At 44.0% G+C, this 13,997-nt stretch overlaps 1 protein-coding gene and 1 long non-coding RNA gene across 6 annotated transcripts in view; one reads left to right on the top strand and one right to left on the bottom strand.

Annotated features, from left to right (window-relative positions):
• LOC132654217 (uncharacterized) lies at positions 1-3,933 on the bottom strand. The gene is made up of 3 exons (XR_009591868.1): positions 3,818-3,933; positions 286-408; positions 1-110 (listed from the first exon to the last, which is right to left on the bottom strand). It is a non-coding gene; the product is annotated as an uncharacterized LOC132654217 (long non-coding RNA).
• The window catches only part of Nfu1 (NFU1 iron-sulfur cluster scaffold), a 25,290-nt gene continuing 15,103 nt past the window's right edge, over positions 3,811-13,997 (top strand). Inside the window, exons 1-5 of one of the 5 annotated variants that reach the window (XM_021660846.2) lie at positions 3,843-3,963; positions 4,992-5,107; positions 7,000-7,097; positions 10,155-10,290; positions 13,697-13,763. In XM_021660846.2, coding sequence (XP_021516521.1) covers positions 5,055-5,107; positions 7,000-7,097; positions 10,155-10,290; positions 13,697-13,763 — 354 coding nt within the window. In that variant the 5' untranslated portion in view covers positions 3,843-3,963; positions 4,992-5,054. Of the gene's footprint in view, positions 3,964-4,604; positions 4,724-4,991; positions 5,108-6,999; positions 7,098-8,348; positions 8,483-10,154; positions 10,291-13,696; positions 13,764-13,997 lie in introns of those variants that run through there. The other 4 variants (XM_021660844.2, XM_060383692.1, XM_060383693.1 and 1 more) reach the window with 4 other exon arrangements.

The raw sequence follows: 13,997 nt of genomic DNA on the forward strand, positions 1-13,997 counted from the left end.
TTGGGATATTTGAATTTACTCTGGAGGCAGCAGCAGCCAGATCTCTGGTTTTGAGGCCAGTTCGGTCTACAAACTGAGTTCCAGGACAGCCAGGGCCATACATAGAAACCCTGTCTCAAAACAAAAAGAAAAAAGACTAGGGGTTACAGAAGAACACAATGGAAGAAGGTAGAATATTTTTTTTAATTTCAATTTTTTCACAATGTATTATATATCCCGACTGAAACCCCTCTTTCAATTCCTTCCAGTCCCACCCACCCTCCCACTTCCTCCCTATCTACTTACCCTAGTCTACTGAAAGGGAGAGTTTTCCTCTGTTGCCATCTGCCCATAGCTTGTTAAGTCTCATCAGGACTGCCTGGGTCCTCTTCCTCTGTGGCCTGAGTCGAGTGATCATAAAGCAGGCAACTGAGTATTAAAATTAAAAAAAAAAAAAAAAAATGAGACGGGATCTTACACCACCGTAGTACTAGTTGGCCTCAAATTCATAGGTGAGCCTCCTGCCTTAGCCTACTTTGTGCTGGAATTAGGAATGGGTGACGCCACATCATTTGTAAAATTTACAATGAACCAAAAGCTGACTGATAAATCTCCACTGTATGTGGGAAAGATTATATCTCAAAGGAAACCATGGTGATAGCAAAACATGCATTCTGTGGGAAAGTGATTAGATTTAAATTGGCTTAATGGAGTTGTTTCATAGTTGACCCAAAATGCTTGTGTCTGAATCCTCAAAACCTGGGGATCTGGGGCTGGAGCAATGGCTTAGTAGGCGAGCACTAACTGCTCTTGGAGAGGCCCTGGACTCATGTCCAGCACCAGCATGGGAGCTCACAACCATCTGTAACCCACATGGGGGACACTGTCTCCTTCAGCCTCTTTGGTCACTGCATGCACTGGCACTCATGAAGAAAAAACACATAAACAGAACTCTGAGGGTGTAAAGTATTTACCTGATGGGATGAGGATTCCCCCAGCTCTCTCTCTTTCTATGTGTGTAGAGACCACAGTGGGAATCACCCTCTGTTGGTTTTCTACTTTGTTCTCTGTGGCAAGGTCTCAGTCAAACCCAGAGCCGCCTGATATGGCTATCGAGCTTGCTTGGGGGTTCACAGCTGGAACTGCAGGTGAGCTGCCTCACCCATGGCACTTACATGGGCTTTGGGGATCTGAACGCCCTCCTTCACGTTTGCAGAGAGAGTGGAAGGAGGAACAGAAGGGGTGAACAAGGAGCACACGGGCACCATGCTTAGTTGGGAGGACAGAGGTCAATGTAGGGTGTCTTCAATGTAGGGTGTCTTCTATAATTGTCCACCATATTGTTTGAAACACGAGAAAGTCACCAATTCAGCAAGATCCCATTGTCTCCACTGGGGTTACAGGTGACCCTTATTTTTGACATGGGTGCTGGGTATCCAAAACTCAGGTCCTTCCTGTGGCAAGCACTTTACCAACTGAGCTCTCTCCAATGTGTTGGATTCTAGACACCATTCTCAAAGGAGTCAGGTCTCCCAGGAGAAGTGTGGATTCTAGGGCCTTAAGTACAAGATGACCAGAGAAGCACCTTCCACTAGTGACAGACAGTAACAAAGATGTCATAGGGTTCCAAGAGCTATCCTGGAAGAACTTCTGAGCTTAAAGCTAGAATAATTTGAGCAATAAAATATGTGTGACATTATAGACACTAAGTACAAATATCAATGCTCTTGCAGGGCATGGAGACACAGGCCTTTAGTCTCAGGACTAGTGAGGCAGAGGCAGGGGTCTCTGGAACAGGATACTCAAGTGGGGAGGGGAAGATGAGAGAGGGAATACAGGAAGAGACAGTTAAAATTAAGGGGTAGTATGGAAACCTAATACAGTAGAAGTTTCTTAAAATATATAAATATATGAAGGCAATCTAAATTAAATCACCAAATAATGAGAGAAGAGAGCTCCAACTGGACATCTCTTGTCATCAAATGAAGTTTCCAGTACCTAGAATGGGTTACATCTAATTGAGTTTTTGGACACTTTTGGTACCATAGGAACCCTCAAGCAACCCAGGCTATTGCCAAGACTGTAGGATGCTCTCCACAAACTGATGGTAAGTCTCTGTTGCTGAAAACAACACCCACACAAACCATTGAACATGGAGACGTCAAGTTGGTGCCTACTTAGAGTCTTCACCCCTACAGACGATGAGCATCTTTGGTATAGGAAGGTATTTAGCAAACTACCAAAGGAGAAATGGAAACAGCAACCCAGCTAAAAACCTTTGATCTGCGATGGTGGCCTGCCTACAAGATGTGCTAGTGCAATGGTGGCACAAATCTTGTGGGAGTAACCAACATCTGATTTCATCTAAGGCCCACGCCAGGTGATCACATCCATACCTGACACTGATTGGGTGACTAGGAATCTGAAACTAGATAGCCCAGGGGCCAGGGTAAAACCAAGAACTACTATTGTACTAAATGTAGCAATAAAGTGACTCTAATGTCCTTCTGCTAACAGCCGAACAGTACGCAGAGAATAAGAGACCTTGGAACACTCAGCCCTAAGCAGGATGTCTCTATCAACTCCCTCCCCTCAGGGCTCAGGGGACCCACAAGGCAGAAAGAGTATAAGAGCCAGAGGGAATGGAGAACACCGAGAAAACAAAGCCATCTAAATTAACAGGATCTATGCACACATGGACTCACAAAAGATGGAGGCAACATGCTCAGAGCCTGCAAGGGTCTGCATTAGGATCCTAGAGCTGAAAGGAGAAAGTGGACACATGCCCCACCCCTAACCCAGAAGCTCTCTCCAACTGATAACCACTTGCAAATGAAAATCTAGTTTTCTCCAAGGGCACTCCTACTGGGGACACAAACTATTCCTATGCCTCAGCTGAAGACGGGCAACAGAGAACAAGCTCAGCCACATCTTTGAAGGCTCCTTGTCTCATAATGTTAAGTTAGGTCTTGTGTGTGTATTTTATTACACTCTTTGTTTTTTATATCATTTTCACACACACACACACACACACACACACACACACACACACTTATATGTATATTGTTTTGTTTTTTGAGACAGGGTTTCTCTGTGTAGCCCTGACTGTATTGGAAGTCATTCTGTCAACCAGGCTGGCATCAAAATCACAGAGAGCTGTTTGCCTCTGCCTTCCTTGTGCTAGGATCAAAGGCATGCACCACCACCTCTCAGCAACATTATATATCGATATGTATACACATACATACACACATGTATATGTATGTATGTATTTCTCTCTTTTCCTCTTTCCCCCTTTTTGCCCTATGGGTCCTTTGCATATAGGCTTCCAATTTTATAGAATTCTTGAGTGTGTAAACAAGCAGGTCTCTGCATTTATATGTTTCTTGTGCCTTTTCTTCTGTTCGTTTTGTCCCGTTTGTTTTGACCTGTTGTGTTGGTTTTTTGTGTTATCGTATCATATTGTATTACGATTGATATATCTCTATATCTATCTCTACATCTATCTCTATATCTAGCTATCTATCTGTCTGTCTGTCTATATTTGGTTTTTCCAGACAGGGTTTCTTTGTGTGGCCTTGGCTGGACTGGAACTCACAGCAATCAGCCTGCCTCTGCCTCCCTGAGTGCTGGGATTAAAGGCCTGAGTCACCGGGCCTGGCTGGCTCTTTGCTTTCTAATGAAAGACAGAGGGTAGATCCGGAGGGGAGGTGTGGAAAAACTGGGAGTAGTAGGGGGAGAGGATATTTTAAGTGAGGGGGGGATCTATTTACAGTGAAGGGGGGGGGCGGGGAAGACGGCCACCCGCAGCACCACCCTCGACCTGTAGGGGACCCACTTCCCGTGACCGTCCTCTTCCCGAGGCCTGAATCTGCGTAGGAATTGGAAGGAGGCGTGTTCGCGCAAGCGCACTGGCACTGAAGTGATGGCGGCGGCCGATCGGGCGTGGGGAGCTGTGGCGGGTGTAGCCCGGCTGTGCAGGCGGTAGGTGTCAGCGCCCGGGCCAGCGGTTCCCTGTCGCCTCCCTCTCGTAAGGAGGGTGCTGGCGTTGACGGAGCCTTGTCCCGGCTTCCGAGGCCGGCCACCCTCCACGGAAGTCCAACCCCTTGTAGATCCTGTGGAGATGCGCTCCGAAGGGAAGAACGTTCCCGGGGGTCGGTTCCTTCCCCTTCCCGGAAGGCACGTCCAAGGTCACGGCTCTGGAGGGAACCGACTCGAGGGAACCCTTTGCCCAGGCTTATGCCAGCCGAGTCCTGTTCCTCTTTCAGAGCCACTTCCTCAGACATCTGTCAGACCTGCGGGTGACTCCTGTGGAAAAGGGCCTAACAGAAGGCTTGAAGTTTCATATGCATTTTATGAGCCGGGCGTGGGAACCCACACCTGTCATCCCAGCAGCACTTGAGGGGTGAAGGCAGAAGATCAGGAGTTCCAGACAACCAACTCCCTACCCCTTTTTAAAACTGCTAAATGCATTTCATGAAAATAGCAGATTAACAGAAGGATTTTGTGGGTTGCCCTCTGCTTTCCATGACTCTCCTCGAATTACTTTGCTCAGGATCATTTAGACTTCAAACCTTCCTGCCAGAGTAAACTTCTAATTTATCCACTCTGCTGCTTTTTCCCAGGTTGAAGGAACAGCCGTACTTTAATACCAGAGTGTTTCTAAATCCTGGAGTATTCATTCCACTCAATTAATGCGCAGTTACTGGTTACTGTAGTGTGACAGCATGTACTATGTGACGTGGTATGTCCATGAATTGAAAGGTGTTCCTAAGGGAGAATGATCTAGAATGCATGGCTTTTGTTTCAAATGAGTGCTATACAGCAAACTGTAAAGACAGAAGACAGCAAGCAGCAAGAGGCTAGAGCACCAAAGCAGACACACAGTCTACCGGGCCAGGCCAGGGAGGCTCCAGGAACAAAGACAGTTAGCTGGGGATTCTGGTGGACACAGGAGCTCCAAGCTGGAGCGTCTTCTGGGTACAGCATTTCATTAGTCATTTCCATCACAGGCATTTTTTGTATCGTGGGATTAATCAGTAGCTGAGTCTTGTACTTTGGGAAGGTGCCTGGGAATGCTTCAGCAACACTGTTCTTACTCCCACAGTTTGCTCTCCTGGTCTCAAAGGTATGGTGTTTTTCTCTTGTGCTGTTTTGCTCTTCTGTTCTTTCCTTGACAAAGGGTCTTGGAGGACAATTTTAAATAAACACTTAAGGCAGATAGATAGCTGTGAGTTCAAGGCTAGCCTGGTATACAAAGCAAATTCTAGGCATCCTGAGCTACACAGTAAGACCCTCTCAAAATTAAAAAAACAAAACAAAACAAAAAAATCAAGTCCAAGCTCTAATGTTTTTCACTACTGAACTGTACTTTTATTTCCTTTTCTAGTAGCAGTTAATTTCAAAGTTCCCTTTGGGTTTACTTTGATGAAGCATTGAAAACAGCCATTCAACGCCTCCCTTAGAGTGGGATGAGGTTCCAGCCCTGGGTTAACGTTTCCCGTCAAGTGTATAGATTGTTGGCCACTCTAGCAGAGAAGAGGCAATCGTTTGTGTTCTGTTAGACTTTAGACTTGTGTTGGAATGAAGTGAGTGTCCTTTATCCTAAATATTTCATCCAATGGAGTTTCTGACTTAGGTTTTGGGACACTTGTACTTAATGGGATGCTGCGGGGGTAGAACTGAAGGGTAAACACAAGATTCATTTTTTTTTTCGTGATCTTCTTTCTCCCTTTCCCATAATGGAAATTGTGCACATTGTTTTTAGTGGGCTTTGGCAGGCCCGCATACATGAGGTCAGGTGTGGGATGGGTCGAAGCTTCAAACGTTTCAGATTTTTTGCTCAGGAATGCTCATTCTCTCCTTTTATTTTTTATTTTTTTAATTTTTTTTTTTTTTTATTTTTCTCCCTCGCCCCCAAGCTGGAACTCTCAAACTGAGGACTTTGCAAATGCTAGGCAAGCACTGTATGAACTGCTGAGCCGCGCTCCAGTCTTTACTCCCTGAAGCAAGTGCTCTAGTTCTCCCCAGGTGATGGTGGTAGAAGGCTGAAAGGGAAATCTTTCATCATATGCACTTTGCTTAGGCTGTTTTCAGCTATGTGACTCTGTTACCTCGCTTTTAAACGTTTAAAAAATAGTAAGCCAGCAGTGGTGGCCTCATGTCTTCATCAGAAGGCAAAGGCCAGTGGATCACTGTGAGTTTGAGACCAGCCTGGTCTACAGAGGGAGTTCCAGGACAGTCAAAGCTACACAGAGAAACCCAGTCTTAAAAAACCTGAAGGAGGAGGAAGGAGAGAAGGAGGAAAAGAAGAGGAGGACGAGGAGAATTAAAAGTAAAAAGCCATTTTGTGGTTGAGGGTATGAGGCTGCAGATTTATATCTATATATTTATATATTTGCACATTTCTGTTTTGGTTGCCTGGATATTAGTGTGTATTTCCAGTCACCAGCCAAAAGGTTTTCCATGTGTTTTTACCAGTGTTTTTATTTTATAGACGAGTGTTTTGCCTGCATGTATGTATGTGTGCCGCATGCAAGCCTAATGCCTAAGAATGTCAGAAGAGGTCTTGGGATCCCTTAGCACTGGAGTTGTAGACAATTATGAGCTACCGTGCAGGTTCTGGGAACCAAACTCAGACCCTCTACAAGAGCAAGGAGCTTAACTGCTGAGCCCTCCCCCCAGGCCTTTACCTCCCTTTTTAATTGTTTATATATTTGCTAAAGTAGAAATAATGTTGCAGATAGAAAATGGAGAGCTAACTCTCTAATTCTTTTTATTGCTGGTTACATTTAAATCTTAGCAGTTTTACATAAACAAGAGAAGTATAAATTGACTTTAAAAGATCATATTGCTTGCTGGGTGTGGTGCTTAGGTCTGTGATTGCAGAACTAGGGGAGCAGAGGCAACAGTATCACACAAGTCCAGGGGCCACCTGGCTTAGGGAGTGAGACCTGGTTTCAAAACAACAAAACAGATCTGATTCCTTACCGTGGCATTCATTGTTTGTTTTCAATGTAGGTTCTCTCGAGTGACTCCACACACCTTTAAGAAACAACCTCTGCACCAGTATGTACGAAGACCACTTTTCCCGCCACGTGCACCCTTGGGTAACACAGGTACAGTTCCACCTCTTCAGAGAAAGCTTGCGTTGTGAAAACCCATGGAACACTGCTAGAGTTAATAGTCATAAAAGACAAAGTTTTTAAGTTTTCTTTAAAAATTTTCGGAGGCAGGAATTTTCTGTGTAGCCTTGGCTGTCCTGGACTTGCTTTGTAGACCAGGCTGGCCTCTGCCTTCCTGAGTGCTGGGATGAAAGGTGTGTGCCACCATGCCTGGCTGAATTTGTCAATTTTCTATTCAGAGGCTTATAAAAAGGACCCAGTGATTTCCTGTCCATTTTTCCTTCTGTGGTGAAACCATACTTCACTATAATTAGTCAGGGGACATATGATCTGTAGACCTGTAAAATCTCTATGTCTTATAAACGTATTTTTAGAACATGAGTTGCCCAGTAATGATTTCTAAAATGAAATACTACTTAAAAAAAAAAAAGAAGAAGAAATTACAAGTGGTTTGAGTTTGGAAGACCTCTGTGACTTTTAAGGTGCTACTTTCTTTATTTCTATAGGAGTATCTGTATAACTAAATTCCTGGCTTTTATCCAAGCCTTCTAGCCTCTGATTTTGAATGTAATTTGAAATGTGAGCATTGCAGTGTAGTTGGGGAAGCTTGGAGAAGGGGTGGCATGCTTGGCTTGATGTGGTCACGGACTAACCTCTTCCCTCACGCAGCCTCGCACAACTTCCTGTGGCCATGTTCTGGGCTGAGGCAGAGTGGCTAAGGGTATGAGTTAAACCAGGAAGAGGTCTTCCCGCAGAGTGGAGATAAGGAATGGGTGTCTATGGCCTGCATGGTCCCTGGAATGACAGAAGGCCTGAGATGTAAACAGCGAGAACTCAGTACAACAGGCCACTTCAGTTGGTTAAATTTTGTGGGGCTGCAGTTTGTGGTGTTGTCTTTTCCAGTTGGTCACCCACAGATTTCCGTCTTTGACAGTGACTTTCAGTTTCTATCTGTGTTGTGTAGGAGCTGGTAGCTGCCTACTTAGGGACCCCTGTAGCTTCACTCTCCAGAGGGGAAAATACTTCACGTCAGTTTGTTGGTATAATGTTCTTTTGAAATATATACACCCTACCCTTGTTCATTCAAATGCTGATTTCTCTCCCTCACTCTCTGGTTTCAATCCGGACATTGCATTGTGATACTTTTTCTAAGCATCACCTGCCTCGACTTTGTGTAAATATGACAAAATAAGCAACTAGCCACAATGTTGAGCAATAGAAAGGACGCAGGAAGAGAGGGAGGAAGAGAGGGAGGAGCCAGAGGACAGGAAGGTGGGAGGCAGAGCAGGAGGAAAGAAGGGCAGAGCTAGGAGAGCAGGGCTGGAGAAGAGGTCTTGGAACGATGTGGAGAATGAACCAGACCTAAGATTTCACGAAAAGCAAGTATAATGAGTAAAAGCAAAATGTTAGGAAATGGTGAGGGTTTGGAGGTTTAAGAGGGAGTAATTATTGCCCAGCATTGTGTTCTAGGTTAATTAAATAAACCCAGTCTCTGTATAGTGATTTGGTTATACAGCTGTTTAGGATTAACAACAATTGTTACTAAAAGATAATTAATAGTAAATTTTAACAGCAACCTACAATATCAGTTCTATCCTGTACTAACTCAGGACACTTTCAGAAGTGTCTGACTGGATGTTAGGGCTAGGACTTGATTGATTGATTATTTACTTTTGAGATTGTATTTCAATAACAATGTTTCTCCCTTCCCTTTCCTCTCTGTAGACCTTCTGTTATCTCTCCCCACTCTCCTTCAGATTCATGGCTCCTTTTTTCATCACTTGTTACTGCATGCATATAAGTATTTGTATATTCATATATATATTCATAAATATAACCTGTTCAGCCCATATGCTATTTGTACATTTGTGGAGTTGTTTTTAAAATACATAATTAAACTAAATTTAGAAAATAATCAGAATGATTTTGTTGAGTATCTATCAGATTAGTCTTTGAGGTGGCTTATTTGTACTAAGAGAGACAAGTTGTGTGGTGATACCATAGTTTTCTTAATTTTTCTCCCCCAGTGTAAATAGATTGTATGGGTTGTTCAGTTTGGTCTGATGTTTTTAAGAGGATCTTGCTAAGTTCCCAAGGCTGGCCCGGAAGTTGCCATTGTAGCTGAGATTGTCATGAACTCATGGTTCTGGTCCTCAGCCTTCTGAGCCGGGGCTGCAGGCACTGAGCTGCTACATCTGCCTGATTCTAGCTTTCAAATAGATTTTGTTCTGATGTCTTTGTTTTTACATATATTATTTCACCCTTGGGAATTTCTAAAACCTCTTTTCTGTAGACCTGGATAACTCAGCATATTGAGTAGGGTAAAGGGAGAGTTAAACCTTCAGATTGAGTAGGGTACCTAATGTGTATGGTGACCTTAGTTCCCAGTAAATTATTAAGACAACCAAAAATGAAGCCAGGCTTGGGCATGCACACTTAATCCCAGCACTCTGTAGGCAGGGGCAGGGAGATCTCTGGTCCTTATAGTGAGCTCCAGGCCAGCCAAGGCTAGATAGGAGACCCTGCTCAAACAAACAAGCAAACCTACAAAAAATAACTGGTTCAGAATAGAAAGTAGTGGCAGTTTTTCCTTAAATTTTTCTTTCAAAACTTATTACCTGTAATAAGTTTGGAGGAGCACAGGCATTTTAATGAAGTGCTTCAGCATCAAAGTTCAAGGATTTTTAACATTTTAGGATCTCTCCTGTCAGATTGGAAAATTAAGCTTGTGGATCTTTTTTTTTCTTTCCCTAATTTTTCTTACTTCTGTTTCTCTAAAATGAGCTCTTCAGGGAGCTACAGAGATGGCTCAGTGGTTCAAGCACTTGCTCCTCTTGCAGAGGGCTAGGTTTGATTCCCAGCATCTAGGTGGTAGCGTACAGCCATCTGTGACTACATCCTATAGGGTCTGCTGGCTCTGCAGCACACAAGGGCAGGCAGAACATTCACGCATACAAAATAGAAAAGAAAAATAAATAAAACTTTAGAAAAAAGAGCACTTCATTGTCCATAACTATTTTTTTCTAGCATAACACGCTTTCTCTTTTTCAGTACGATTCATGTTTATTCAAACACAAGACACCCCAAATCCCAACAGCCTAAAGTTTATACCAGGAAAGCCAGTTCTTGAGACGAGGACCATGGATTTCCCCACGCCAGCTGCGGCTTTGTGCTCCCCCCTGGCCAGGTACTGTTTCTGCTGGCTTTTACCAGGAAGCAAAGCGCCCCCTGTGGTTCAGGCAGCCTTGCAGAGCTGGGACCTTTTACGGGCAGGGCTGATTTTAGAGGAGTTGAGATTGCAAAGGCTTTCTTTCTCCTGGGGAGTGTATCGACAGCTCTAGTATGAATGCTGTAAATACTTCTAATTTTTATTTTATAATTTTTTTTAATTAAGAAAAGTTCACCAAGTGGGTAATTTTGATAAATTTTTGATCCAAATCTTTAAAACTCTAAATGTTAAAAAATTGTATGTATATATGTGGGGCGGGGGCTGGGGGGAGTTTGAATATGTGTGAATGTGTGAGTGTGCACACACAAAGGCCAGAGGTCGACCTTGAGTGTCCGCTGCCACTGTCCATCTTGTTCTTTAGACGGGGACTCTCACTGAACCTGCTGCTCACTTCTTCAGCTAGACTAGCTGACCAGAAGGTCGCAGGGCGCCTTCTGCCTCTGCCTCCGAAGCGCTGGGGTGACCGCTACATACTGCCAGGCCCCGCTTTTTACATGTCGCCTAGGAATCTGGGCTCAGCTCCCCATGCTTGTGTGCCATCAGCTTTATCCACTGAGCCATTTCCCCAGCACTTTTCATAATGTTTTGAGGTTGGTATCTCTTGTAGCCTAGGCTGGTCACAGACTCGCTGTGTGACAGAAGTTGGCCTTGAGCGTCCAGGGCCTCCGCTTCCTTGGTGTTGGGATTACAGATGTGTGCCGCCACATCCAGCTTAAACTCTGATTTTCAAGGACCCGGAAAAGGTGCTTCTTTAACTTCGTAAGAAAGGGTAGCTAAGGTTCTAGATTCTCACTTGCAACCATAAATGATTACAGTCCTCAGATGTGATGTGACCTTTTAACATCAGTGAGGACGGTTCCTAAATTCACGTGAGACAAGTTTTATGATGCCAAGCCTCTGTGCACACAGGGAAGGCGTTCGTATGGAGGAACAAGACTCAGTGTCCGCTGAGCTTGCTTGCTTGTGTTTTCTCCCCGCTCCCCTCCCTCCCACCCGCCCTTTCTTGTTTCTCTTTATGTGGCAGAAGGTGACTGACTTCATTCAGAGCCTTGTACATGCTACATATGTGTTCTGCCTGAGTCGCACCCCAATACCACATGACATTCCTGCGGTGATGCTACTTGCTGAGCACATGACAGAGTCAGCATAGGTTCCCTCCTGTGCATGGCCTGTGTCCTGTAGACCTCATTGAGGGCAGGCGAGAGTGAAGCTCAGATATAATTTGTCAGATTTCTAGTTGATAGATGTGTGTAATTTTTCTGACTGAAACATGCCATTTCTCAGAATGCACTGTACAGCATTTGTTTTTCATGCTTTTGATACAAACAACAGTAAGAAATGTGTATGTTATAACTCAGTGCATATACCTGTGTGTGTGCATACGACAGATGTTTGATGGGTATTTTCACTGTTTGCACTTGTACAACAGGTAATAGAGGAGGGGCTTAAGAGCGCTTGCTGCTCTGGCAGAGAATTCGAGTTCAAATTTCCAGGTCTCACTCCATTTCCAAGGATCCAGTGCCCTCTTCTGGCCTCTTTAGACACTGCATGCATGTGCATACACTCAGACATGCATACACTCAAATACAAATAAAAGCCAGGCATGGTGGCACACTTTAATTCCCAACACTCAGGAGGCAGACGTAGGTGGATCTCTGAATTTGAGGCCAGCCTGGTTTACAGCTCAATTTCCAAAACAGCCAGTACTATACAGAGAAACCCTGCCTCAAAACAAAATAAACAACCAAAACACACACATACACACAGACCCAACCAATAAATAAATAAAATAATTATTCAAAAAGTAATAATAGGAGATAGGCATTCTCATATTTTAATACTTCTTTTTGTTATTTAGTTTAGTTTTATTAAACATAACAAAGTCCTCTTTATTATTTAATTGATTTCATAGCTCCATATTGATTTTTTTTTTAAAGAATATAACTTCAGGAAACATCCACACAAGCATACAGTTAGCTTAGAAATGTTCATTAGTCTAGTTGCACATGCATGCATACAAGCAAGCAAAACACACATAAAACACATAAATTTAAAACCAGCATCTACGCATAGCCATACATCCTGTGTGTGTGAGAGAGAGTTTCGCAGTACCGGAGATTGAATCTCAGGGCCTTGGGCATGCCAGGCAGGAGCTTTACAGCTCCTGTTAAGTGAAGAAACCAAGTTGCAGGACAGGGATACAATGTGATAATATTTGTACAACCTTCCTCCTAAATTAAAACAGCAAATGCTTCATGAAGGCTCCTGGAGAAATGCACACCAGAACAGCCTCGGATTTTAACTTCTTAATTAATTTTATTTTAACTTCTTGGTGTTTTTGCTCTTTTGAGATGGAGTCTCAAGTAGCTCAAGCTAGCCTTGGACAACTGATCCTTTTGCCATCTCTTGAGTTCTGGGATTAAAGGCTATGCTGTGATGCCCGTCTTTAACCTTGTATGTGTTGTTGAAATGTTTACACCAAAAAAGAGTTTGTGCAGCCCAGTGTGGTGACATGTCCATAAGCCCAGCACCTTGGTGGCATAGGAGGACTAGAAATTTGAGGGTAGCCTGGGCTACACAGTGAGGCCCTGTTTTAAAATGTGCATGTACATGCACACGCGCGCACACACACACAGAGAAAACAAAATGAAACACAACTTCACTAGGGATAGAGAGAGCTACGTGATAGAGCTCCCATTGAGCATGGACTAGGCCCTGGGCTCAGCTTTTTACCACCACCACCACACACACACACACACACACACACACACACACAGTCCTGTTTCTTGTATTTGTACAGTTTATTATCTTCAGCTCAGCATACTGATCTTTTGTTGTTGTAGTCCCTGAGCTGTTCAGGGAATGTTTTTGCTGTAATCTCCTGAGGAGAGGCCAGTCTGTCTTTGTCCTCCTAGAACCTGGCACTTAGTGATGACAGATACGTGTGGAATGAATGAGCGTTAGTGTGTCTCACTTCAGGAAGGCTTCCAGAGTTGTCTTCGTTTGTGGGTCTGTAGTGGTGCCCTCTTTTGTCCTGTGACACCATAGTGCATTCTTTTTGCACGTCCCAGAGCCTGTTCTCGAATTGTCCAGGTGACGGACATGTTCAGGTTGGGAGTGGAGGCCCAGTAAAAAGAGCCTGCCCTTCAGATTCAGGTGTGTCTTTGAGGAGCAAGTGTGTGATTGCTCTTGAGAAAATACCTAGAGTGAAGCAGGAGATTGTCGGGTAAGAGGGAACAGCCATCTTGAGTTAATGGCATTTTAGCCAGGGACACCTGGTGGAGGGTCTGTACCTTTTCTCTACTTCTGCATGTGTTTATCCTCGTTCATGACGTATTTTTCTCTTCTTTTTCTGTATTCACAGGCAGTTATTCCGGATCGAAGGGGTGAAAAGTGTCTTCTTTGGACCAGATTTTATCACAATCACAAAGGTGCAGTTATCTAGTATAAACTAGATGAGCCAGTTTTTAGCTTTTGCTCAGGTTACTGCCCGAATTGCTTTTCTGTTTGTTTGTGTTTGAGACAGGGTTTCTTCATATAACCCTGGCTATCCTAGAACTCGCTCTGTAAACCACACTAGCCTGGAACTCACAGAGAGCTGCTGTCTCTGCCTCCTGAGTGCTGGCATTAAAGGTGTGCACCAGTATGGCCTGGCCAGGATTTTC

This window comes from Meriones unguiculatus, chromosome 5, assembly GCF_030254825.1.
Source record: "Meriones unguiculatus strain TT.TT164.6M chromosome 5, Bangor_MerUng_6.1, whole genome shotgun sequence".
Taxonomy (NCBI): Eukaryota; Metazoa; Chordata; class Mammalia; order Rodentia; family Muridae; genus Meriones; species Meriones unguiculatus.